The sequence below is a fragment of the Drosophila innubila genome, chromosome X (assembly GCF_004354385.1).
Source record: "Drosophila innubila isolate TH190305 chromosome X, UK_Dinn_1.0, whole genome shotgun sequence".
In the NCBI taxonomy this organism is placed as follows: Eukaryota; Metazoa; Arthropoda; class Insecta; order Diptera; family Drosophilidae; genus Drosophila; species Drosophila innubila.
This window is the reverse complement of record NC_047626.1, coordinates 39,956,737-39,981,991: the sequence shown is the minus strand read 5'-3', so window position 1 is coordinate 39,981,991 and position 25,255 is coordinate 39,956,737. Positions and strand designations below refer to the sequence as shown.

The window sequence follows — 25,255 nt, the reverse complement described above, 5'->3', positions numbered from 1 at the left end:
GTCCGGCTACCATCAGATAAATCTGGCGGAGCAAGATATTGAAAAAACGGCGTTTTCTGTTAGCGGCGGAAAATACGAATTCTGTCGACTGCCATTCGGCCTGAAAAACGCTGGCAGCATTTTTCAAAGGGCCATTGACGACGTTCTTCGAGAACAGATTGGCAAATCATGCTATGTCTATGTCGATGACGTCATTATCTTCTCCGAAAGTGAAAAGGAGCATGTCAAGCACGTTGAATGGGTTCTCAAAAGTTTGCGGGACGCAAATATGAGGGTAGCCCAAGAAAAGTCACAGTTTTTTAGAAACAGCGTCGAATATTTGGGATTCATCGTGACAAATAATGGCGCAAAAACGGATCCTGAGAAGGTGAAAGCCATCCAGCAGTACGCAGAGCCAGACTCACTTTTCGCAATTAGGTCGTTCCTGGGGTTAGCAAGCTACTACCGCTGCTTCATAAAAGATTTTGCTTCAATAGCAAAACCCCTTTCCGATATCCTTAAAGGTGAAAATGGTTCCGTAAGTAAGTACAGGTCGAAAAGATCCTGTAAAACTTAACGAGAAACAACGCAACGCTTTTGAGAAACTAAAATATCTTAGCCTCGGAAGACGTATTGCTGATGTACCCTGACTACAAAAAACCATTTGACCTGACCACTGACGCGTCAGATTATGGCATTGGGGCAGTTCTTTCGCAAAACGGCAGGCCTATAACCATGATATCACGAACTTTAAAAGACAGGGAAGCAAATTACGCTACTAACGAGCGTGAACTGTTAGCCATTGTTTGGGCTCTCGCCAAGCTTCGTCATTACCTTTACGGGGTAAAAGACATTAATATCTTCACGGACCACCAGCCACTTACGTTTGCGGTGTCCGAGGGAAACCCGAATGCAAAAATCAAGCGTTGGAAAGCACGCATTGACGAGCTAGGGGCAAACCTTTTTTACAAACCTGGTAAGGAGAATCACGTGGCTGATGCCTTATCACGACAAAAGGTAAATGCGCTCGAGAATAATGAGCCTGAGTCAGACGCCGCTACTATTCATAGCGAGGCATCCCTGACCTACACTATTGAGACAACTACCAAGCCGGTCAATTGTTTCAGAAACCAAATTGTCCTCGAGGAGGCCTGGTTTCCCTTAAAGAGAAATTTCATCCTGTTCGGAGAAAAACTCGACATGTAATCAACTTTGTCGATAAAATTCCTTATTGACATTGTGAAATCAGTGATCAACCCAAATGTGGTAAACGCGATACTTTGCGAGTTTCCAACACTGGCCCAGATTCAACACGAACTGGTCAAATCTTTTCCCACTACAAAATTCTGGCATTGTAAGAACATTGTCAACGACGTTTACGATAGTGGGGAGAGAAGGAAATCATCACCACTGAGCATAATCGCGCCCATAGGGCCGCCCAGGAAAATGTGAAGCAGGAAATGAACGATTACTACTTCCCAAAAATGACCAAACTCGCAAACGAGGTAATTCTCAATTGTATGGTTTGTTCGAAAGCGAAATACAACAGACATAAAAAGAAGCAGGAACTTGGACAAACTCCAATCCCTTCACGCACCGGGGAGATGCTACATATCGATATCTTCTCGACCGGAAATACTTTCTAACCTGCATTGACAAATATTCAAAGTTCGCTACTGTTCAGCATATAGCGTCCCGGACGATCGAGGACATTATACCTCCATTGCTCACTATTATGAACTTTTTTCCCCATGCAAAACAAGTGTATTGCGACAACGAGCCTTCACTCAAGTCTGACACTGTAACATCCCTATTGTTAAACAGTTTTGGGGTTAATACTGCAAACGCGCCTCCGTTGCACAGCACGTCAAACGGCCAAGTTGAGCGCTTCCACAGCACTCTTCTAGAAATTGCCCGATGCCTCAAATTGCAGAGAGGCATCAGCAACACGGTCGAGCTAATCCTTCGGGCTACGATCGAGTATAATAAAACAATTCATTCGGTCACCGACAGAAGACCAGTTGACATCGTGCATAGCAGCGGGCGGAAGCCCATCAAGGCGTCAGGGATAGGATCGAAAAGCACAACTAGTGCAAAATGCTCGAATCAACCAGGCTAGACAGAACAGGGTTTTCGAAGTAAGCGAAAAGTCCTCGTCAAGACAAACAGGAGGTTGGGGAATAAGCTCACACCATTGTGCAACGAGGAGAAGGTAGAAGCGGACTTGGGGACAACGGTCCTCATTAAGGGGAGGGTGGTCCACAAGGACAACCTCCGTTAGGTTTACTGTTTAATCATTAAGATAGATTTAGACTTTATTTCGAAACTCCAACTGACGGACAATTACATTACAGGACCAACTGGACAACGATGTACGGAACGATACTGTTAATGCTGACTACAGTAACGGCACGAATAACGGACTACTCACACTCGAACTATATTCCTGTCACGGACGGGGACGTACTCGTATGGAGGGACTACGACTTCTTGCACCACACTACGAATCTTACAGAGTTCACCCGCATGGCTGACGAGACCGAAAGGCTGACGGAAATGTTTCCACAATCTCACATGCGCAAGCTCTTGGAGGTGAACACTGGACATGTCCGGGACTTGTTGGCAGCTCTCAGCGTTCATCACCGACTAGCGAGAAGTTTAGACTTCTTAGGGACAACACTAAAAGTAGTAGCGGGAACGCCGGACGCGCATGACCTAGAAAACATTAGAATAACTGAGGCTCGACTAATAGATTCCAATAGCAAACAAATCGAAATTAATTCTAGGACTCAAAGTCAAATTAACCTACTGACTGATACGGTCAACAAGCTAATCAAAATTTCAAAAAATAAACAGATTGATACTGCCCACTTATACGAGACATTACTAGCCAGGAACAGGATTCTCATTAACGAAGTTGGCAACCTTATGCTAACGATCACTCTTGCTAAATCAAATGTAATTAACCCAAACATATTAGACCATGCCGATCTCAAGTCCATTTTAACGAACGAGCTCACAGGGACTAGTGTTACTGACCTTTTAGGAGTTTCTAGAATTAAGGTTTTACAATCACCTAATGTAATTAAATTTATCATAAAATATCCTAAGGTTAGCAAGCTCTGCCGTCAAATAACAATCTTCCTCGTCACTCACAACGAATCCGTTCTGCAACTTCAAGACAATATAGTAGCAGAATGTGGCAACCAAATACTAGCGGTCACGGGTTGTATCCCAACAAGCACGGCAACATTCTGCGAGGAAACAGCTGAGGACACATGCGCCCGAGGTCTTCATGCAGGAGACATAGCGCATTGTAGTACGCAGCCTAGCCACTTGGACCCAGTCACCGTGGTAGACGAGGGAATCCTAATCATCAACGACAGGCCAGCAGTCGTGGTATGTGACGGAAGCAAGGAGGTTAGCGTTTCCGGAACCCAACTTTTGACTTTCGACTCATATGCTCTCGTAAATGGGACGAAATACGTCAACCAAAAAAATATCCAGGAGAGGTTCCCTGAAGTTGCGTCAAACCCGTTGCTCAATATTACTGGACATGACACCATCCTAAGCCTTCCCTACCTGCGCCGCCTAAGTGAAGACAACCTTAACTACATCAAGATGATCAAGGATGATGTCTCATCGGAATCGAGATTCGCGCTGGCAGTTGGAATGGGCCTTGGAGTCTGTGCCATAGCATGCGGCACCGTGTTCCTGTGTCAATTCATAAGAAGACGTCGGAACGCCCAACAGATCGTAGAGCTGGTGAAAGTTTTGAACGCGACCGAGGACGGTCGGTCTTCGAAGGGGGGAGTAGTTAACTACGAGCTTCCCGCTAACCGTAGAGAAGAGAATTTGCCACACGCGCTCCCCAGGCTTGCTGACTCAACGTTATCAGTGGTCAGCGAGTTAGCGTAAACAAAAGCGTCAAGTTCGGCAAGCTCCATCGGTCAACAACTTGCAATTATGTTGCCCAACATCCGCTGGGTAACGCGACACTATGCACGAGGCGCTTACGCTGCATTACCGTGGGACAGCAATGTGAGGCTGACGGCTTCAGCGGCAGCGCTGCCGGCGAGCTTAGGTTAGACGTTAAGCTTTTATGTTCTTTAGATTTAGATCTTATTTTGTATCACCAGGAAGCGTATCGCTCGAATAAATGTTAACAAAAGTATCTCGCTTAGTGTTTCCACTATTCTAACTTATCAAAACTTACTTATACACGATAGCCAGCATGAGCAATAAAAATAATTCAACGTGGGGACAACCAACACGGCCCACTGTGCATACTTGTTCGAGAGCAGCATCGAACGCAACGGACCAACACGCAACGCACAGCGAACGAAAGATAAGAGAGTCAAACATTTGTTGTTGTCGCGACGGTCAGTGGGCAGCAAAGCAAAACGAAAATGTTGTTGTTGTTTACGTCTCACGCAACGCATAGCGAACGAAAGATAAGAGAGCCCAAACATTTGTTGTTGTCGCGGCGGTCAGTGGCCGGCAAAGCAAAAGACAAACATTTGTTGTTGTTTACTTTTCGTTGTCTTTGCATAGCAATGACCCGACAACTAAGTCACAGAGAGCGGCGCAAGACAGCGAAACAAAGGAAAGCTAAAAGAGAAGAACAGTTATATTTCGCTGATATGCATTGCACATTGCCGACAACCAAGACGCTCAGATTTGAACACAACTGAGAGGAATTGCTCTCAGAGAGAATGCACAACAAAGGCAAAATAGAGCGACGCTATTTGTTGTTGGGTGCATCGCGTCTGATTAAGCCGAACAATTAAACAAATATACACAACGAGGGAATTATGATGCGCGAAATGTATTATGTACATATGTTTAGGTTTATATATATGTGTCTATAATTACAGCGAAGGAACTATTACATGAGCAATGACACCTATATATACATATATATATAAGTTAACAGTGCAGATATTCCCCCTTGACTCTGCACATTCTAGTCGCCGTCGATGTCCGCATTGCTGACAGTGCAATTTGACCGTCACATGCACGTTGCCATGTACTCCATGGCTGATCGCGAGTTTTGGGTCGTCGCCCCGAACTTGCTGATGTTGAGCAACAGCGGATATGGTGACCGCCGCCTCAGCGTAGCCGCTGCTTCAGCAAGTCAACGGACTTGGAACGCTGACTCGACGGGCTGTAGAACGTTGGGCTGCAAGTGGACACCGCGACAGCGACGCCGCCGCCAGCGCGACCAAGACTTCGTGGGAATCAGAACTGGCCGGCGAAGTCAGAGCTTGGCGGACCGGCATTCGACCTTCATGCAAATATTAAAATTGAAATAAAGAACTTATAACGAATTGAACCAAATAAAATCTTATATACTTGGGATCACTGGGATCTTGCTACAACTAAAACGGAATACTCCGGATACCAACAATGTTTAGGTAATATAGTCGGGTGCCCATAGGGCGCCAGACGTAAACCAGGCGTTCAGGACAGGACAACTATATATATACACTTACATACATAATGTAATGTATAGAAAAAAAAATGAACATTAATAATAACAAATACAGATATCTGCGAGGTTTATTATGCGCGGAATACATTATACATATACATATATAAACATTAGCACAACCACAACGAGGGAGCAAATATATGTAAACAGGAGTACATATCTATATATATATGTACGTGTACATATATACAGTTTGTCAAGAAACACTTTACACACCGAAAATAAATTTAACTTTTTGACTTTAGGTATGAAAATAATAGATTTTTATTCAAGTTAAACCAATTTTTTTAATGCATAACAATTTAATGCTTAGTATTAAGTTAATATGTGAAAAGAAATAAACAAAAATATAAGTAGGTAACATAAAAAACAACAAAAACTAACATTACTCATTTTTGACACTGTCAAGAAACACTTTTCGTTTTCATTAAAGTTAATTCAAAATTTTTTGCGAATCTAAATATTTGAAGCTAATTTTAATATTAAGTATGCCCTCCCTTAGCATTAATTACATCCTGAAGCCGTTTTTTCATTGAATGGATCAATTTTGGAAGGTCATATTCAAGGGGGATCTGCTGCCACTCTTCCAGAATAATAGCTTTTAGCTGAATTCGGGTTTTGGGCTGCCTTTTTGCCACTTTTTTCTTCAAATGGGCAAAATTTAAATTTTCAATTGGGTTAAGATCAGGACTCTGGGGTGGTGTATCAATGACCTTTCCACAGTTGTACAGCAGCCATGTTCGCACATTTAGCTCTTTATGCTTGGGATCATTATCTTGATAAAATTTGAATTTTGGCCTATTGTCCGTAATAAGACCAAAATTTTCCGCGCTGGCCTTCAAATGGGTTTTTAAAATTTGGAGATACTGTTGTGCATTCATTGTATTCTCTATAAATGCCAGATCTCCGACTCCTCGGCTAGAGATACACCCCCAAATCATAACCGACAGTTTTCCAAATTTTACTGTCGGAATGATGTTTCGATTGTCCAGCGCAGTTAACGGCTTTCTCCAGACTCTGGGTGGACCTGCATTGTAGTAGAGCATCATTTTTGTTTCGTCGCAAAATATGACGTCATCCCAGTATTCAATCGGCTGATTGATCATGCTCACTGCGAAAGTGAGACGCTTCTCCACATTGACTGACGAAAGCAGCGGTTACTTTCGTGCTACTCTTGAAGAGTACTTATGCCGTAGAATGGCTTGGCGTACTGTTTCGTGTGATACGACCAAGTCACATTCTTCCTCAAGCTCCTTGGCAAGAGCTCTGATCAAAATTTGTGGATTTTGGTCAATCTTTCGCATCATTAAGCGGTCTTCCCGTTTGCCAATCTTTCTATTCCGGCCCCCTCCACTCTTTGTTTCAAGAGTTCCTTCGTTTTTCGCGCGACTCAGAACGTTGTAAATGGTTTTCTTTGCAACAGAAAACATCGTTGTTAGTTCCGCAACCGATTTGCCCAACTGGTGATTATAGTAAATCAATTGGATTTCCTCAAAGGTTAATCTTTTCCCAGGCATTTTGAAAATTTAAGTAAATTCCTTTTAAGATGCGCTCTGAGCAAAATTTCGTAACCAAATTAAAAGCAATGCAAAAATAGCGCAGCATAAAGCAACGCAAAAAGAATAGTTAACGGTAAAGCACCGTTATTTCTTAGAATAAGAGCAAAACGTTACTCGAAAACGAAAAGTGTAAAGAGTTTCTTGACAAAAAAAAGTAATGTTAGTTTTGTTGTTTTATATTTACCTACTTATATTTTTGTTTTTTTCTTTTCACATATTAACTTAATACTAAGCATTAAATTGTTATGCATTAAAAAAATTGGTTTAACTTGAATAAAAATCTATTATTTTCATACCTAAAGACAAAAAATTAAATTTATTTTCGGTGTGTAAAGTGTTTCTTGACAAACTGTATGTATATATACGACGAGGGAAATACAACACGAGATCGCCAACACAGAGATACATATATATATATATATATGGACATATATCTATGTATATATATATATATTCGACGAGGGAAATACAACACGAGATCGCTATTGCTCACATATATATACATATATATAATTGCACATAAAAGGGGAAGTGAAGAACTGCCAACAGCTGCAGCTACGTTGCTGTGACGTCAGCAAAGCAAGCAATTAGCACACATAATTGTTGTTGCGATTACAGCCAGAAACCGCCGGCAGCGGCGCTCTGCTTTAAGGCGCCGTCTGCTGTGCGTTCTAGACCGAAGATCGGGGTTCGCGCCCCCGTGCGGGCGTGGGCAAGAATTTGGCCCAGTATGGCCGCTTCACATTTTTAAATTATTAACAGCCGAAATAAATGTTAATAATGCTTCCCAAAGCAATTTGGCCCCGAAACAAAATAATAAAAATTGTTAATAAGTTAACACATTAAATTGTGGGCGGGGGTACAAATTAAATTGTTAACAATTTAACACCATTAATTGTGTTCAGCTTACAATTTTCAAATTGTACATACACACATACATAGCGGGGAAAAAAACCCGAGAGAGAAACCGTAATCCTGGGCACAAGTGTCCAATCAGAGGACGGTGGCGGTCGCCAAAGGGCACGAGAGGAGAGAAAACAAGAGACCAAAAGGAAACAAAGGGCAAACCGAAAATCGCGCTGCGCGGCGACTATAAAGGGCGACCGCCCACGCAGCTGGACATTGAAGATCAAGAGACAGGATGAGCAACACGCAGACGACAACGCGAAAACCCACCAGGCTGCCGTTTCACCCTCGCCGGAGGGCGCCTAAGCTGCCCGACCTACACCTGGCCGGGCACACCGACGTCCTGGAGCTGGCCACGTCACCCATCTTGGACGAGGATCGGGCAGTGGCGGCAGGGCGATCCCGCCCCGCGCCATGTCCCCCACAGTGTGGGAGATTTCATCGGAGTCGGAGGAGGAAACCACGCCAGCACCAGCGGCGCCAGCGCCGAAGCGGGCCAGGGTCATGGGGCAGCCGACCTGCCAACCGGAGCAGCCGACCCGCCCCCCGGAGCAGCCGACCTGCCCCCCGGAGCAGCCCATCTGCCCACCTGTGAGCAGCCGATCTGCCCACCGGGGCCAATAGGGTATGTGCCCCGCACCCCCGGGTGGTCACTGGGGCTGGAGCTGGCATTCCCACGGGCGGCGCAGGAGGAGAGTTTCGAAGGGACGGCCGAGGTCGCACACCAGGTACGAGGAGTTGGTGAGAGTGCCCTGGCCGCGGGACGTGGTCCAGGCATCGAAAGAGCTGAACCCCGGGAAGCGCCGGGGTATACCTGGTGTGGGATGAGGGGCGCCGATATGAAATTAAGGCGGGGCAGGGGCGAATCCGCGTGTTCCGCGAGAGATGCGGGAATTAAAATTAAATAAAAGAAAAATACAAAGAAAGAGGGGAGTGTGAGGAACAAATATGTGTTCCCCACAACAATTGCACATGTTCAGCGACGCCTCTGTGATGCCCCTCTTCAGCAAAGCCTCTGTCATGCAAGAGAGCAGAAGTCCCGTTGCCTACGGCAGCCAGAGTATAAAAGGGCGCGCAACAGCGCATGCGGGACATTTGGAGTAGAGCAAGCAAACAAGTAGCACCGATCGGTCCTTGCAATAGCAGGACAAAACATCAATCCTTGTTGACACAGGATCCTCCGAAAAACATAACTTTGCAGTAGCAGGTTATACTCCTTGCTGTCGCAGGAACCATCGTAGATATCCTTGCTGTAGCAGGATATAGTCCTTGCTGTCGCAGGACACACCGTAGATAACTTTGCAGTAGCAGGTTATACTCCTTGCTGTCGCAGGAACCATCGTAGATATCCTTGGTGTAGCAGGATATAGTCCTTTCTGTCGCAGGACACACCGTAGATAACTTTGCAGTAGCAGGTTATAATCCTTGTTGTCACAGGAGCCATCGCAGATATCCTTGCTGATGCAGGATATAGTCTTTGCTGCCGCAGGACGCACCATAGATAACTTTGCAGTAGCAGGTTATAATCCTTGTAGTCACAGGAGCCATCGCAGATATCCTTGCTGTAGCAGGATATAGTCTTTGCTGACGCAGGACGCACCATAGATAACTTTGCAGTAGCAGGTTATAATCCTTGTTGTCACATGAGCCATCGCAGATATCCTTGCTGATGCAGGATATAGTCCTTGCTGTCGCAGGACACACCGTAGATAACTTTGCAGTAGCAGGTTATACTCCTTGCTGTCGCAGGAACCATCGTAGATATCCTTGGTGTAGCAGGATATAGTCTTTGCTGCCGCAAGACAACCGTAGATAACTTTGCAGTAGCAGGTTATACTCCTTGCTGTCGCAGGAACCATCGTAGATATCCTTGGTGTAGCAGGATATAGTCCTTGCTGTCGCAGGACACACCGTAGATAACTTTGCAGTAGCAGGCTATAATCCTTGTTGTCACAGGAGCCATCGCAGATATCCTTGCTGATGCAGGATATAGTCTTTGCTGTCACAGGACGCACCATAGATAACTTTGCAGTAGCAGGTTATAATCCTTGTAGTCACAGGAACCATCGCAGATATCCTTGCTGTAGCAGGATATAGTCTTTGCTGACGCAGGACGCATCGTAGATAGCTTCGCAGTAGCAGGTTATAATCCTTGTAGTCACAGGAGCCATCGTAGATATTCTTGCTGTAGCAGGATATAGTCTTTGCTGCCGCAGGACGCATCAGAAATATCCTTGCAATAGCAGGTTATGATCCTTGCTGTCGCAGGAAACATCGTAGATATCCTTGCTGTAGCAGGATATAGTTCCTGCTGACGCGGAACCAGAAAAGATATCCTCGCTGTCGCAGGATCCAGTAATTGTTATAGTAGCATTAGCATCCTAGAGCCTTGCGGTCGCAGGAGTAAATTAAGAGAGCCTTGCTGTCGCAGGAGTAAATTAAGAGAACCTAGCTGTTGCAGGACGCAGTCGTAGTCGTCCTCGCATTAGCAGGGCTTGAGCTAACCCAGCTGTAAGCGGGCAAAACTAAGCGGAGAGTCCTTGGAGAACGCAGGATCAGGGTCGTTCATTCTCCTCGCTGTCGCAGGACCTAGTTTATCCGTCCTTGCTGAAGCAGGACATAGATTTAGTTGTCCCTGCAAGAGCGGGTCAAGGGGGACTTATCCTTGACGTCGCAGGATCTACGTTCGACAATCCTAGCTGTCGCAGGGTTCCCAGTACGAGAAAACGAATCGAGCTACAACCAGGAGTGAGACCAGCGACCGACGAGGACGAGCCTGCAGCGGATTTCAGGACAGAGACCCGAGGACACCATTCAGCAACGCAACGCATTGAAATCAAATAAACCTACATTGAAATTTAAAAGAGTCGGCCATCGCGTCGCTAATAAACAAATACCATTTATATTGAATATCCATCTGCTTTCTTATTTATTCGCAAGTGCTGCATAATATAAATTTGTTGCACGAACTCATAACGCCGACCGAGTTAGCCCGTTGAAGCCTTAAGGATCGTTACAACATAAAGTTAATTTTTTTATAACTAAACCGGATTGAACATTGTTATTATATATACATATTACTGAGCGTTCAAAGATGACAGCAGCAATAAAGTGGAATATCAGCAAACCTGTGTAGCAGTCAGCTTTTGCGCGACAAAAATAACCAGTGTTGCCAGAAAACTTTGTTTTGTGTTGCAGAAAAAGCCAGTGTTGCCAAAAAGTTTAGTTTTGTTTTTTGACAATTCGGGCTTAAACTAGTTTAATTGACCTAAACTTGTTGTGTCTTTCTGCAACGCATACGAAAATTATTTATACTTTTTATACCCTGAGCCCATTGAAAATGGTCAAAAAAGGGTATAATGTGTTTGGCAGAATGTATGTAACAGGCAGAAGGGGGCGGATATATATATTCTTGATCATATATATATATATATATATATTTTATTCATGTATATATATTCTTGATCAGGATCAACAGCCGAGTCGGTTGAGCCATGTCCGTCTGCATGTCCGTCCGTCTGTCTGTTTGAACGCGCCGATTTTTGAGACCATGAGCTAGAGACTTCAAACTTGGTATGTAGGTTCCTGGATACCATAGGCAGATTAAGTTTTCTTTTAGGATTCGGACCACTATATCGTATAGGTGCCAGAGGAACGATACGTCGTAAATGAAATTTTATTATGAAAAAGTTTTTTGTTTGTTGAGATATAAGAACCAAACTGATAGAATGTACATCTGGGCTGGTATTATACATCCTGATCAAATTTGGTTAAAATCGGTACACTATATCATATAGCTGCAACAGGGACGCTTTATTAGAAATTAAGTCTTAGCATGAAAAAGTATTTTGTTTTTTGAGATATCTTAACCAAACTGATAGAATATACATTTAACTTAGATTTGTGCATCCTGGCCGAAGTTCTTTTGAATCGGTCCACTATATCATAAAGCTGACATAGGAACAGTTGATCGAAAATCAACTTTTATAAAAGAGTACCTGCGCTCAGAGTATACTACTGCTCGACATACTAAAACATTTTCTAGCTCACCTGGGTCATGACATACGGGGGTGTAAGTGGGAGGGACAGAATATAAATGATAGCAGCTAATGGGGCTGTTGGGGCTTTTGGTAAATTTTTTTTAATTTGTAAAAATTATAATAAAAAATACGAGTCGATTGATACCTTGATCACCCAAATCGTCGATCACCCATAACTGGTTCAATAGATAAATAAACTGGAAATGTGTAGTGGACTTTTCAGTTTGTTTGTTTGCCTGTTTGTCTGTTTGTATCAAAGCGCTAAAAATGCTTAGATGTAATGATGGGGATTTATTCCTTTTTAAAAATCTAGAAATGTTTGTTCTACAACTTATTGAAAAAATGGCTTGCTTAGCGGGAAAACTCTAAGTCCCGCTAAGACCTCAACAGTTTCCAAACCATAGAAGCTACACATATGTCCTATATATCGTTGGAAAGGTAGTTCTGAGGCGTACCTTTAAATTTTTTATATAAAGTACTCAGGTAGCATTTTACAGGTGAAATAAGGCTTTTTAGCTTACAACAGTCGTAGCAAATTTTCCATATTATCTTTCGAGCCCTTCGTGCTGTTTTCGTCACTAGCGCGAACTGCCGTCCGCAGTGATATTTTCTGTCAGTTCAAAATCAGGTGTGTTCCAGAAATCTTTAGAGTTTTGAAGAGAATTGCTTTTAAAAGCAACTGCTCGAAATGTCGGTGTTCCTCAAATGTCAGAGATTTAGTTTTTGCGAACATATTTTTGAATTCAACAAAATCGCTTTTCATCCAGTTTCAATAACATTTTTAGGTTGAAAAATATTTTATATAATTTACAAAATTATAGAACATGTATTTTATGAATTTTTAAGGGCGTACGCAGGATGAAAATTAGGGGGTGGGGGGCAGCAAAATTTTTTATGATGTATTTTAATATCATATGCGAGAAGGAGGCATGGTTGACCCCCAAAGTATATATAATCTTGATCAGCATCATCAGACGAGTCGATATGCTTATGTCCGTCTGTTCTTATGAACTAAAAGATGGTGTTTCATAGACGTATAAGCTGTTTGCAAAACACTTTCTTGACTATCTGTATATATGTACCCACAAAAAAAACCTCTACACGAGGTAAAAGTCTAGTGACGAAAGCAATTTCTAGCCCCAAAATTTCTGATATCCAATTTTGTGATGAACAAAATATAGTTTAATCTAAAAATTTAAAATAAAAATATAAATTAATAAAAAAAGCGAAAATTGGCATTGTGCACTGTGAGTAAAAAGGGTGAGCTTCTTTGTACATAAAAATTACTTTTTGCGCAGTGCCGAATGCCAATTTCCGTTTTTTTTTTTATTAAAATTAAAATTTTAAAGGTACGCCTAAAAGCCCTCAAACACACCTTTCCAATGATATATAGAACATATCTGTAGCTTTTATGGTTTGGAAACTGTTGAGGTTTTAATTTTAGCGGGATTTATCGTTTTCCCGCTAAACTAGCGGTTTTTTCAAAAAGTCGTAGAACAAACATTTCTAGATTTTCGAAAAGGAATAAATCCCCATCATTACATTTAAGCTTCTTTAGCGCTTTGATGCAAATAGACAAACAGACAAACAAACTGACTTTTCATTTCATTTTGAGAAGTCCACTAAAATTTTCAAATTTATTTATCTTTTGAACCAGTTATCGGATTTGGGTGATTGAGGTATTAATCGTGCTGCTTTCGTCACTAACGCGGACTGCCGTCCGCAGTGATCTTTATAAGGCACAGTGATCTTAAGACCAGAAAACTGAAACGGGTATGAAATGTTCGATCAGGCTCGAGCACTGGCTCGAACTCGTTGTGATTTGTTAACTATGGTCGAGCAATCGGTTCGTGTTCGTTTGAGCGTGGGCTCAAAACGAACGGTCAGTTTGAGCAACAGAACCCGAAATTATGATGTTCGTTTATGTTCAATCACGAGTGCTGATTGAACCGACTGGCTTGTGTTCGGGTTGATCAATTTTTTGGTATGCAAACAGGTATGTGTTAGGGTTGTTGGTAATATATCAAAATATCAATATATCGATATTTTTTTCCAAAACTGATATATTTATATCGTAATATTTTTTTTGTCCAAATATCGAATATGCGCTATTTTTTTGGGATATTTTATGATATTTTTGTGTTGGTCACTCTGTAGTCTGGGTAGCGAGCGAATACGACCACGAAAATAGTGAGCTGAAGTTATATCTCAGCTTGCTGGATGCTTCATGGGAAAGTGATCCCTTGCAGTTCTGGAATTCGCATAAGGAGGGACTTCATAAAATCGCTTTAAGATACCTCATCAGCCCTGGTAGGTCAGTGCCTTCGGAGCGGCTGGCGTCCACTATAAAATGTGTCATCTGTGACACTAGTAGCCGAATGACAGATCTCCACATAACGCAAAGCCTATTTTTAAAGTCCGTGAAATCAAAGTATTGGAGCTAAAATTTCGTTCATTTTTTATATTATATAATTAAATATAACATATTTATATCGAATATAAAAAAAAATTTAGTATCTCATTACATACTCGACGTAATAAACAATGTATCTCATTATATACCATGTTTATATAGTGCATTTAGTTGCTTTAATGAAAAGTGAGTTACCTTAAGCCTAAAATTACTAAAATTAAAGTTATAAGCAATGTATCTTATTACATACTAAAATCAAAGAGATAAACAATATTATGTATGCTTAATATATATTATCTATAAATCGTATCATTTCTTCTTGTTGGGCAGAGTATCACTTTTTGTAAGAAAAGAGGAAATAATAAAAATATAAAATATATCAAATATATCGATATTTTAAATCGATATGTTAAATATAATTTTGATATTTTTCAAAACAAAATATATTATCGATACGATATTTAAAAAATATTCGACAGCCCTAGTATGTGTACGGGATGAGCTTGAGTCTCGTTTTTTATATGTAAAAGGCTCGAGCGTCTCGATTAAGAATCTCAAAAAACAAGATTTTTTGTATTCTATTGCAGCTATATTATATAGTGGACCGATTTTAACCAAATTTGGTCAGGATGTATAATACCACCCCAGATGCATATTCTAACAGTTTGGCTCTGATATTTCAACAAACAAAAACTTCTCCATACTAAAACTTAATTTTCGATGTATCGTTCCTATGGCAGCTATATGATATAGTGATCCGATCCAAAATAAAAACAAACTTGATCTGCGCCTGGTGTTCAGGAACCTACACACCAAGTTTGAAGTCTCCAGCTCTTATGGTTTCTGAGATCGACGCGTTCAAACAGACGGACATGGCTCAGCCGACTTGGCTCTTGATCCTGATCAAGAATATATACTTTTGGGGGTCTGCCACGCCCCTTCTGCCTGTTAAATACATTCTGCCAAACACATAATACCCTTTTTTGCCCATTTTCAATGGGCTCAGGGTATAAAAACTTTAGTAACTAATGGCCAGTTTTTCAATGTCTCCTTAAATTTTAAAAAATATAAAAATTCAAATTTGACATTGATTTTTATATATTTTACTTCAAAATATCTGTTGTATAGTTATCAAACCCCTTAAATAGAAAAACAGGCCCTAGGTCAGTAACTAAAATAAAACATACATACTTTTATGTGTCAAACTTCTAAAATAAGGTGAATAATAATTAGCTACTTTCGTTCAATTAACTTAAAAAATGCAGTCAATAAAATGTTTGAAACATAAGTTCCTTATTAAAATACAAAATAAAAGGTTTATTATTAATAATACGTTCTTTAAGAATTTTCAAAATAAAATAGTTCATATATTATTAATTACGAGCTACTCGAGCCACTCGAGCCTCTTCCATTCAAAAACCGAGACTCGAGCTCATACTCGTACACATACCCGTTTGCATACTTAAAAATCAAAACTCGAGGTCATACTTATACCCAAACTCAGACCCCCAAACACATATTTGGGTTCGGGTGTCGTCATAAACGAGCCTCAATCAAGCCGATTAGCTTGTAAACAAACAATCGTGCTCGTTACCCGATCGTAAACAAAGAGGCCCGGAGCTCAATCGAACACGTTGCGGCTGAGCCGCTGAGTTGATTTGATTGAATTTTTCGCACTGGTGTTTGTTCATACTCGAATATACGCGTTGCAAGCTTTCTGGTTAAGACATCAATGAATCAGATTTAGATTTTCAAGAATTCGATACATCGATGTATCGATGTTTTTAACATAACTACATTGGTCCAATATGCGTCAATAAGAAAATTTAAAAAAAAAAAAATATAGCATGCGATAACTTTGAGCAGTGGGATTGACAAAAACTTAATATTTACAATGGTGATGAATTCAAACTTTATATTTACAATGATCTTTCTTCAATAAAAAAAATTAAAAATAAATAAAAGTATAATCACCCTTAATATGCAGATATACTTAATACTTACTGAATTCGTTGCTGACCGCCTGGGACATAGCTTCGCTTAGAAGGTTGTACGAGCTTTTATGGTGAAGAGAATTTTCACCACTGACAGTAAACGGTTGTGTCGAGGGTAAGTGTAATGCCTCCAAAGTTGCGGTAGAAGTATCCTCTGGAGACGTAGAAATTTTTGAATGCACACTCAGTGGTTCTCCATTTATATTTTTCTGTTGTGGATGATGTATGTTATGACGATTTAAGCTTATTTCGGTTTCTGGAGTAGTTCCAGTTGCACTGCCAATGGTCACAAGGCAAGTGAATTCGGATATGCAGTATAAAAAAATTAGCACTGAGTTCTTCCAAATTGAGAGCATTTTGCACCTCGTACTTTGACTTTTAAGTTGTCAAAAAATATATATAACACAATAACTTTAAATTAAAAATTGTGGAGTCATTTACTTTAACATTTATTTTGTTTTTACCTCTTATATGTTGTTAGCAACTGCTGTGTAACATAATTATTCATAAAACGGTGATGTCCTGCAAAGGGAAATCAAAAATAAAATATACAAAATACTTTATTAATGTATTTAAATATATATGCTACATATTTAATGAATACTAAAAAACATTATATTAAAACTCGAAATCCCGACCATAAAATACCCGTTACTTTTTTCAAAATATATAAAATAGCTTTATAGAAATTATTATCTAATAAAAACTTCGGCTTATTTTTGGGTGCTTGTATTGCTTTAATTACACAACCACACAAAAAAAAAGATTTTCTTTTCTGATCTGGGGGTCTTACTATGCCTACTATATGTTTTTTGGGACGCTTAATCCAAATTCGAAGTCCATTTAACCCCATCACGTCAGGGTTTTGAAATGACTCCAAAAAAAACAATATGGCGGACACTTTTTTAAAACTTCATGGGATTTGTTTGAAACTCATTACTCGGGCTCGCTGATTACGAATTTGAAGTCAACTATTACTAGTCCGATCTTGCTGCGATTAAGAGGGATTAACTTCCAAAATCCATTCGTATTGGCATCACGTCACAGAAAATAATAAAATAAAATTGAAACATTGGATCTTTCATTGATTGAAGTTTCATAGTTGTCAAAAACAATTTTAGCAGTGGTTCTATTCATGAAATTATATAAAAGATACAGAAGTGCCCGAGCTCTAATTTTTCACACCTATTTGCGGGTACACAAAAATGAGTTATATTGGTATATTTAAAAAAAAAAAAAAATTAATTTAAAATATATTTAAAGCACTTTTGTTAAATTAAAAAAACAATTTAATTTCATAATTTTTACATTTAACAGCAACCATTGCTCGTTTCTGTGCCCTTGACAACGGCTTTTTGTGCTTTTGGGATGTAAAAAATTTGTAAAACAGTTCTGTATAATAGAGTCAGTGAGTTTGTATGGCGTAAAAAAAAATTAATATTATTTCAAAAGCTCTATTTAGATTTTAGACCGATGGTTTATTGGGCAAGCCTTCTTCGAATTCGTCGTAAATTACGATTTTGACAACTGCATTGATGCAAAAAAAAAAAAAAAAGACCCACTCTACTGTACCTATAATCATTTTTTTAAAGGGTCTGCTATGCTAAGTGCTTAAGAAAGGCTAGTCTCCGAAATAATTTTAACTTATATAACTTTGAAATAACTACAAAGACTAATTTAACTACGAAGTTATATTGCTTATAAGAATGTATGTTCTTCAAATCTCTAAAAGCAAAAGGGTCTGGTATTCTAAGTGCTTAAGAAAGGCTAGTCTCCGAAATAATTTTAGCCTATATAACTTTGAAATAACTACAAAGACTAATTTAACTACGAAGCTATATTGCTCATAAGAATGTATGTTCTTCAAATCTCTAAAAGCAAAAGGTGGTGATTCTGAATCAGTGCATGCAATGCTTTTAAATAACAACAATATTTTGGAGAGATTAAATAAAATATTTATTTTACTGAAGTAATTTAAAGTATTTTTTATAACTGAATGAAATGTATTTTGAGTTAATTTATTAATTATATAAGACATACCTTAAACTTAAATAATATTTATATAGATCGGAAATTTTCAAGCGGTTGTTTCAAAATTAATTCTATTGTGGCAGGTTTTGTGGTGATATTATAAAAAAAAAATGTGTTCCAACATTGATCCGTTCAGTCATTTCGGTATGGATGGAAACTAACCTCAACAAAATGGCCAAAATTACGGGCAGAATGCTGGAAAGCAGCACAATGGATTCCACTTACATTATGGCGTCGCAAACCAAAGATGCGGGACAAAAACAGCAATATATGGATGAGGTAAGTGGGAACTCTCCGTGCTTAATAGACATTGCTGCCGCTTTGCAATCTTTTTCACAAAAAGTGGAAATGCTTCAAAGCATTTACGCCTCTGGTAAGCGCACAGCTTCTCGAATGTCGCAATCGGATGACGCAACGCTGCACACTACAAGAGGCCGAAAAGCGTGGCAAAAATAATTTTTTTGACGAAAGCGTTCGTAAAAAGTAATAAAGGCATTCGATAGAGAAAAATTATTACGAATCCAAAAGATGTTTGAAATCAGGTAAAAATTGTGGGCGTGACAGCCTCTCAAAGTTGTTTCAACTAGGTGTTGTTTTTTACCTAATTAAAAAGGAAGTGTGTACCTGTTTAATGAATTGTTTTGCCTAATTAAAAAAAACTGTTTAATGAAATGCAGTCAATGTTGTTAGACAGTTCATTTTTGACTTCATAAGAGCCATTACATATCTGGAGCTGCTTTTTTCTTGAACAGTATTTTTAAATATAATTCAGGAAATTTTCGTCAGTACTAGAAGTGAAGTGGCTTTAAATAATTCAAAATGTTTCGAGATATTCATTGCAAAAAAAAAACAAACCTGAATTCCAAATGGCTATACTGAATGATTTGAAGGTACCCTTAGAAGATGTCAGCTGAGTTAATAGTCAAAATTACCAACATTTATCGGGACTTGGACAAAAAATGGCACAAAAGGCCAAGGATCAACAGAAAAGTTTCAGAGAATCTTTTTGGACTGGCTTGAGGTGGCAGGAGAAGAAACGGGCCCATCTACTAGCCAAGACAGAGGAAGACCGAGGAAACCTTTGGAAGACTGCTCGACGTACACAAGGAAACGCAAGCTAGACAATGCTACAGAAGCAATATCCACGGAACATTTGGCAGATGCGCTATCTTCAAAATATGTGAAAGTGCAGGAAAGGACAAAAGCGGATATTACAAAAGCAGTGAAGATCGCAAGTCCATTACGGCTGAACAGAAAAAAGGAAAGCATTTCAACGCCACCCAATTCTGCTGCAACAAGTTATACAGTTGACGAAGCTTTTGCTTTATTTATGGACTTGGGATTGACGAAGGAAAAATATTACACTTTACGAGGCTCCTTACCTTGACATAATGTCGATGTTCTTCCCGGATATAAAAAAATTGGATTTGCTAAAAAGGAAGCCGTTAATCTGGACGATTCTACAAAGGACGATTCAATGAAGGAAAATTATCTGGACGATTCAACTAAGGAAAATAATCTGGACGATTCAACTACGGAAAATAATCTGGACGATTCAACGAAGGAAAATCATCTGGACGATTCAACGATTCCATGCTATAAGCATGGAATTTCTCCATTACATTGTAGAATAAAGTGTATGGATTTTATTTTAAAGCTTGCAGGAGAAAAATATGACGATAAACAAACACAGAAGGAAATCAGAGCTGACCGGAAAAAGATTATTCAAGCGGAGTTTATTAACAGGCTTGGATTAAAGGTGGACTACCCAAATCACAAATATGGAACTACCAATGATGGGAATACGTCCAGAAGATTTTTTGCTAATGATGAAGTGACCTCTCAAATAACAGGTGTTCACAATGACATTATTAAAAGGTTGTCTGTTATTCTTAATCTCATAAATTCTAATGAAATGATAAATTGCTCAAATTATGAAGAGTATGCATCAAAAACAAAGCAACATTTGATTGAAATGTACCCCAAGAAGTTGCTTACACCTACCGTTTACAGGATTTTGGATCATGGCGGAGATTTAATTGAGTACCAATGCCTATCGGTTGGAGAGTTGTCTGAAGAAGCACAGGAATGCAAAAAAAAGGAATATAAAAAGTTTAGATACACGAATACTTGCAAGATTTCACGTGAGAGACAGAATGAAGACCTTTTCAATATGCTGTCGGCCTCTTCAGATCCACTTGTTTCATCCTTTAGACATGTTAAATCACGAAAGGATTTAGAAAATAATAATTATAGTCCCGAAATGTTAAGTTTATTAGATATTAATCCAAATGTTGATGAATATTTTGAAGAAATTCAGGCATAAAATAAATATATACACAGCTAAGCTCATACAATATTCACAAAAAAATTGTTTTTTATTTTGTTATTAGGTTATTAAAACTTTTTAATATGTTAAAAAATATTGTTTGATAATGAAATAAGATTAAAATAAATATACTACACACAAAAAAATTGTTTTTTTTTTAAACTTTACATGTCAAAAATGCACCGAAAATATTTTTCAACTTTGGCCAACAACCCTGAGTCGCCCTGTGGGCCAAACATTAATTCAAACGCTTATGAAGTTTTCTATCAAATGCTTTTTGCAAATTGAAAATATCTTCACTGGTTCAAAAGATATGATTTTTGCGGCGCCCCAAATTTGGTGACAATACTCTTAGGATGTTGACCTATCGAAAGTTAATTTTAAAATTTGGCCACGTCCGTTTATTAGTAAGGTCAAATATTTTTGAATTCTTTGACTTTTTACATAAATGGTGAGTCGTTGCCATTTTATCCGCATATTCTCTGAATTTAACAATGACAATGAATACATCATTTGAATTACGTGCTAAAATAAAGAGTTTTAAACTTTAATTTTATAATGTAATATTTTATTAGCTTTTATGAAAGCAAAATCATAAATTATTTTACCCATATTTGGAGATATTCGATTGACAGCAAACGGAGACTGCTAAGTCTCTCTTGTCCAATTGATGATCGTAAGTGGTTCAAATTTATTTGAAGCTTGCTAAATGCACGATCTGCCAATGCTGATATAATAAGAATCGTTAAAAAATCGTTGTCAAAATCATTGTATGCTTTTTAAGTTCACTGTCCAACTTGGATTCAGTGTTAACGCCTATTTAATAATTCAAAACTTCAGATACATTAAACTCAAATCTCAATTTTAGTATTTAATAATTCAAAACTTCAGATACATTAAGCATGTATGTGTTTGCTATCATCTGCAGCCACATATTAAAATTGTTTTTGCACTTTTCGTTTTCTGATTAATTTAATTTCAGGCTCAACACTCCAACTTTTTGCCAAGTTCAAACTCTTTTTCGAAATATTTCAAAATTTCATATTTTCGAGCGCCCGGGGCGGTAATCTACGGTCAATTCTAAGATGTTTTCACCTAGAAGCAATAGATATAAAATCTATTCCTAGTCCCCGCTTTTTGAGTTGAAAAATTAGGTGTTTTTAGTCATTGCATGGTCGAAAATTATGTTTCAACGACAATTGGTCTTTGATTTTGAAAGTCCTGGTTTTGATTCCAATCTTGTTAGGATCGGACTAAAACGAATAAAGATACGCTAATAACATTAGGCAACATATCTGCACTTTTTGGCTATTAAACGAACGAAACTGACTTTTACGGATAGATTTGGGGCCCCATATGACGAAAAACATTTTTTTTCTATGGCATAGTTTTTTTTATTTTTAAAAATTGGTTTTTTTTTTTTACTTTTTGTAGAGGTTTGCCCACATTTGTCATCATTACTCGAGAATGACAAAACCGATTTTCAGAAGCTTTACTTTTATTAATTATTAATTTTTCTTTTCTATTTTATTTACATAAGTAGCTGAAATATTTACGCGTCGCTTAAGATATAATTCCTAAAAATTTAATAATATAATAATTATTTATATCTAGGGAGTATTTGTCGATTTAAATGACTTCCTTGTGGAGCGACATGACCTTAACCCTCTAACTGGTAAGACCGTCTGTAGACGGTCATCCGTTTTTAAAATATAAATGGAAAACTAATAAATATTTCTGCTCAAATATATTTATTATATATTAAGAATTGATTTTCTGACGTTTAAAAAGTATATGATTATTTTCTGATAAGCCGTTATTTTACAGAACTTTGTTATTCATTGAAATTGTGGAAAATACCAAATTTAATTATGACCAAAAAAACTGCAATTTCAATCGCCAAAAAAAAAAAATATATTGATTAAGTCTATCGATTTGTGAATTAGACTGTTAGTAGGTAACATTATTCTCTTATGATTTGTAGAAAAATTAATACAAAAATACAACTAGAAGTATTGTAGTATGCACACATATCGAATACGCACTGTAACACTTTGTAGCAGTGATCACATAAACATAAGTCCCAAGCATATTCAAAGTGCAAAGTAATATGATCGCACAAGAATGCAATGGCAGCATAAGCGCCAAGTCGGCGATTAGCTTGCCGCGCATAGCGCACTCTTTGTGTGCACATAATATTCTCTCTTTTATATATAAAACCCAAAGCGGCTGCTCCGCCTGGCGCAGCTGCGCTGCCCTTAACTTGCTTTAGACATTTAATGTAAAACCAATTCAATTAATAAATGTTTCTCAAACATCAAACGTCGGTCCTTTATTACTACATGGCGACCTTGACAGGACCGTGACAAGTCGGTCTTTTCTTACTACATTATTCTTAAAAAGCTACAAACTGAAGACCGTATGTAGACGTTCTTGTCGGTTTGAGCGGAAAAAATATGGCCGTTCGCTTGCATCACAAGGGAATACCGTACGCGACTTTTAACGATAAGTTTTGTCATTTCTTGCTTCTAAAGTTTTTTTTGAGTTGATAATCACTATTATAACTATTAATATGCAATTTTCTTAAATTTTTGTGTCTATTATTTATAAAATATATTAATTGATAAGCAAATTTGCTTGAGTTGATAGATTCTGTAGAAGCGATGACAAGTTTAGCAGTTATAATAGTGATAGGACACCGATTATGTTTTCGACAACATTTGATCTAAACACACATACTATTCCAAAACCATCAAATAATTGAAAAATTATTGAAAATGATAATTCAGATGCATTTCTTCAAGATTTAAGCCTCTCATTCAATGCTTCCCAAGACACTCAGGCAACAGTTTCACCTGAAGTGTTGGTCTCATACCCATCGATATAGAAGAACTATCCTCATTAACAACTGCATACTTCAAGCCTCTCTAAAGCACTCGACCTTCATTGCCCATACTTGAACCAACTAGTCCCCAAATCCAGTCTACTTCCCAGTTATGCCCCAAGACTCAACGAGTTATCGTTAATTTGGTATTGTGGGAAGATAACAAGTGCGGTAGGCTGGCATCTATATATTTTGGAATAGCACAACTGCCCAGAGTCAATTCCAATAAGGAAAGAGCTAAAGCACTGCATTATATAGGATGCTGAAGCTATATATAGAAATCAATTGCCTGCAAATAAATGAGGAATACAATAATCACATTTGAAGGAGTCCCTTTGATGGACGGCCTTATGGGCAGTTACAAACATAAAGAAAGCTATTCTACTATATGATCAGTGGCTTTTCTATCATTTCGTGAACATGAATACCACTAATGCAAACATATTATACAGGTGGGTTCTTGTATAGAATGTTTCCGATTCAGAGTATGGCATCGGAGAGCAGCTATAGCATGCAGAGTTCCTTACAAAAATAGCAGCAGGACTTGTTTTCTTCAAGGAAATGGCATGCAATGACTTGACCGGCTTAGCAATCACTGGAAACGAGCTGTTTAACTTATATCAGATAAAGATAAGATAATGCAAATAATTTTTTCAATTTGGCTGGATAAAAAGGAAAAATATGCATATATTTAGTATTTTGGTAGAAGTGAATACAAAATTTATACAAATCAGTCTCCCAAAATTTTTTTTGAGGCAACCATTACAAAAATAAATATATTTCAACACATCCAACTTAAAAAATACCTGTAAATAGGGATTTTCCACACATTACATAGTAACGGTTAACTCAAGCAATTGTTCAAAACTGCTTATTGATATATTTTATAATAATAATTTTATTAGTGATTACTAACTCAAAAAAAACTTTAGAAGCAATAAATAGCAAAAGTTATCGCCAAAGTCGCGTGCGATATTTCCTTGTGATGCAAGCGAACGGCCATATTTTTTTACGCTCACACCGACAAAACCGTTTACAGACGGTCTTCAGTATTTTGGTCGTTCCAACCAACGGAAAATTATAAAATTTAAAACTTAAGCTTATTTTACCTATATCTACTTATAAAATAAATATCAACTTGATTGAATGACTATTTCGATTTTGCCTGCTAGAGGGTTAAATATGAAAATTTTTTGTGTTTTTTTAGATATTTTAACCAATTTCACCGAATATTAATTTGTTGTTGTCTTAAATATTATCACCATATTTGGTATAAATCGAATTCCTATACCATATAGCTGCCGTAAGAGGGATCGGTTCAGAATCAGCCTATAGTATGAAAACTTCTACTGGGGGTAACGACATATCTTCGCCGACATATCTCCGCCGACATATCTCCGCCGACATATCTCCGCCGACATATCTCCGCCGACATATCTCCGCCGACATATCTCCGCCGACATATCTCCGTCGTTTTTGAAACGACAAAAACGAATTTATTTTTAGCTATATTGGGGATTAGGAAATAGTTTTATAAAAAAAAATTATCGCTTTACATATTCGCTATGTAAGTATGGCTTTAGTTATATATAAAAACATTTCGAATTGCTTCTTCGACTTGCTGAT

At 38.4% G+C, this 25,255-nt stretch overlaps 1 protein-coding gene across 1 annotated transcript in view; it reads right to left on the bottom strand.

Annotated features, from left to right (window-relative positions):
* LOC117794256 (stromal interaction molecule homolog) overlaps positions 1–16,899 on the bottom strand; it is a 119,047-nt gene extending 102,148 nt beyond the window's left edge. The window contains exon 1 of the mRNA XM_034634840.1: positions 16,396–16,899. Within this exon, the coding sequence (XP_034490731.1) occupies positions 16,396–16,741 (346 nt within the window). The 5' untranslated portion in view covers positions 16,742–16,899. The remainder of the gene's footprint in view (positions 1–16,395) is intronic.
* Between the last annotated feature and the right edge of the window lie 8,356 nt (positions 16,900–25,255).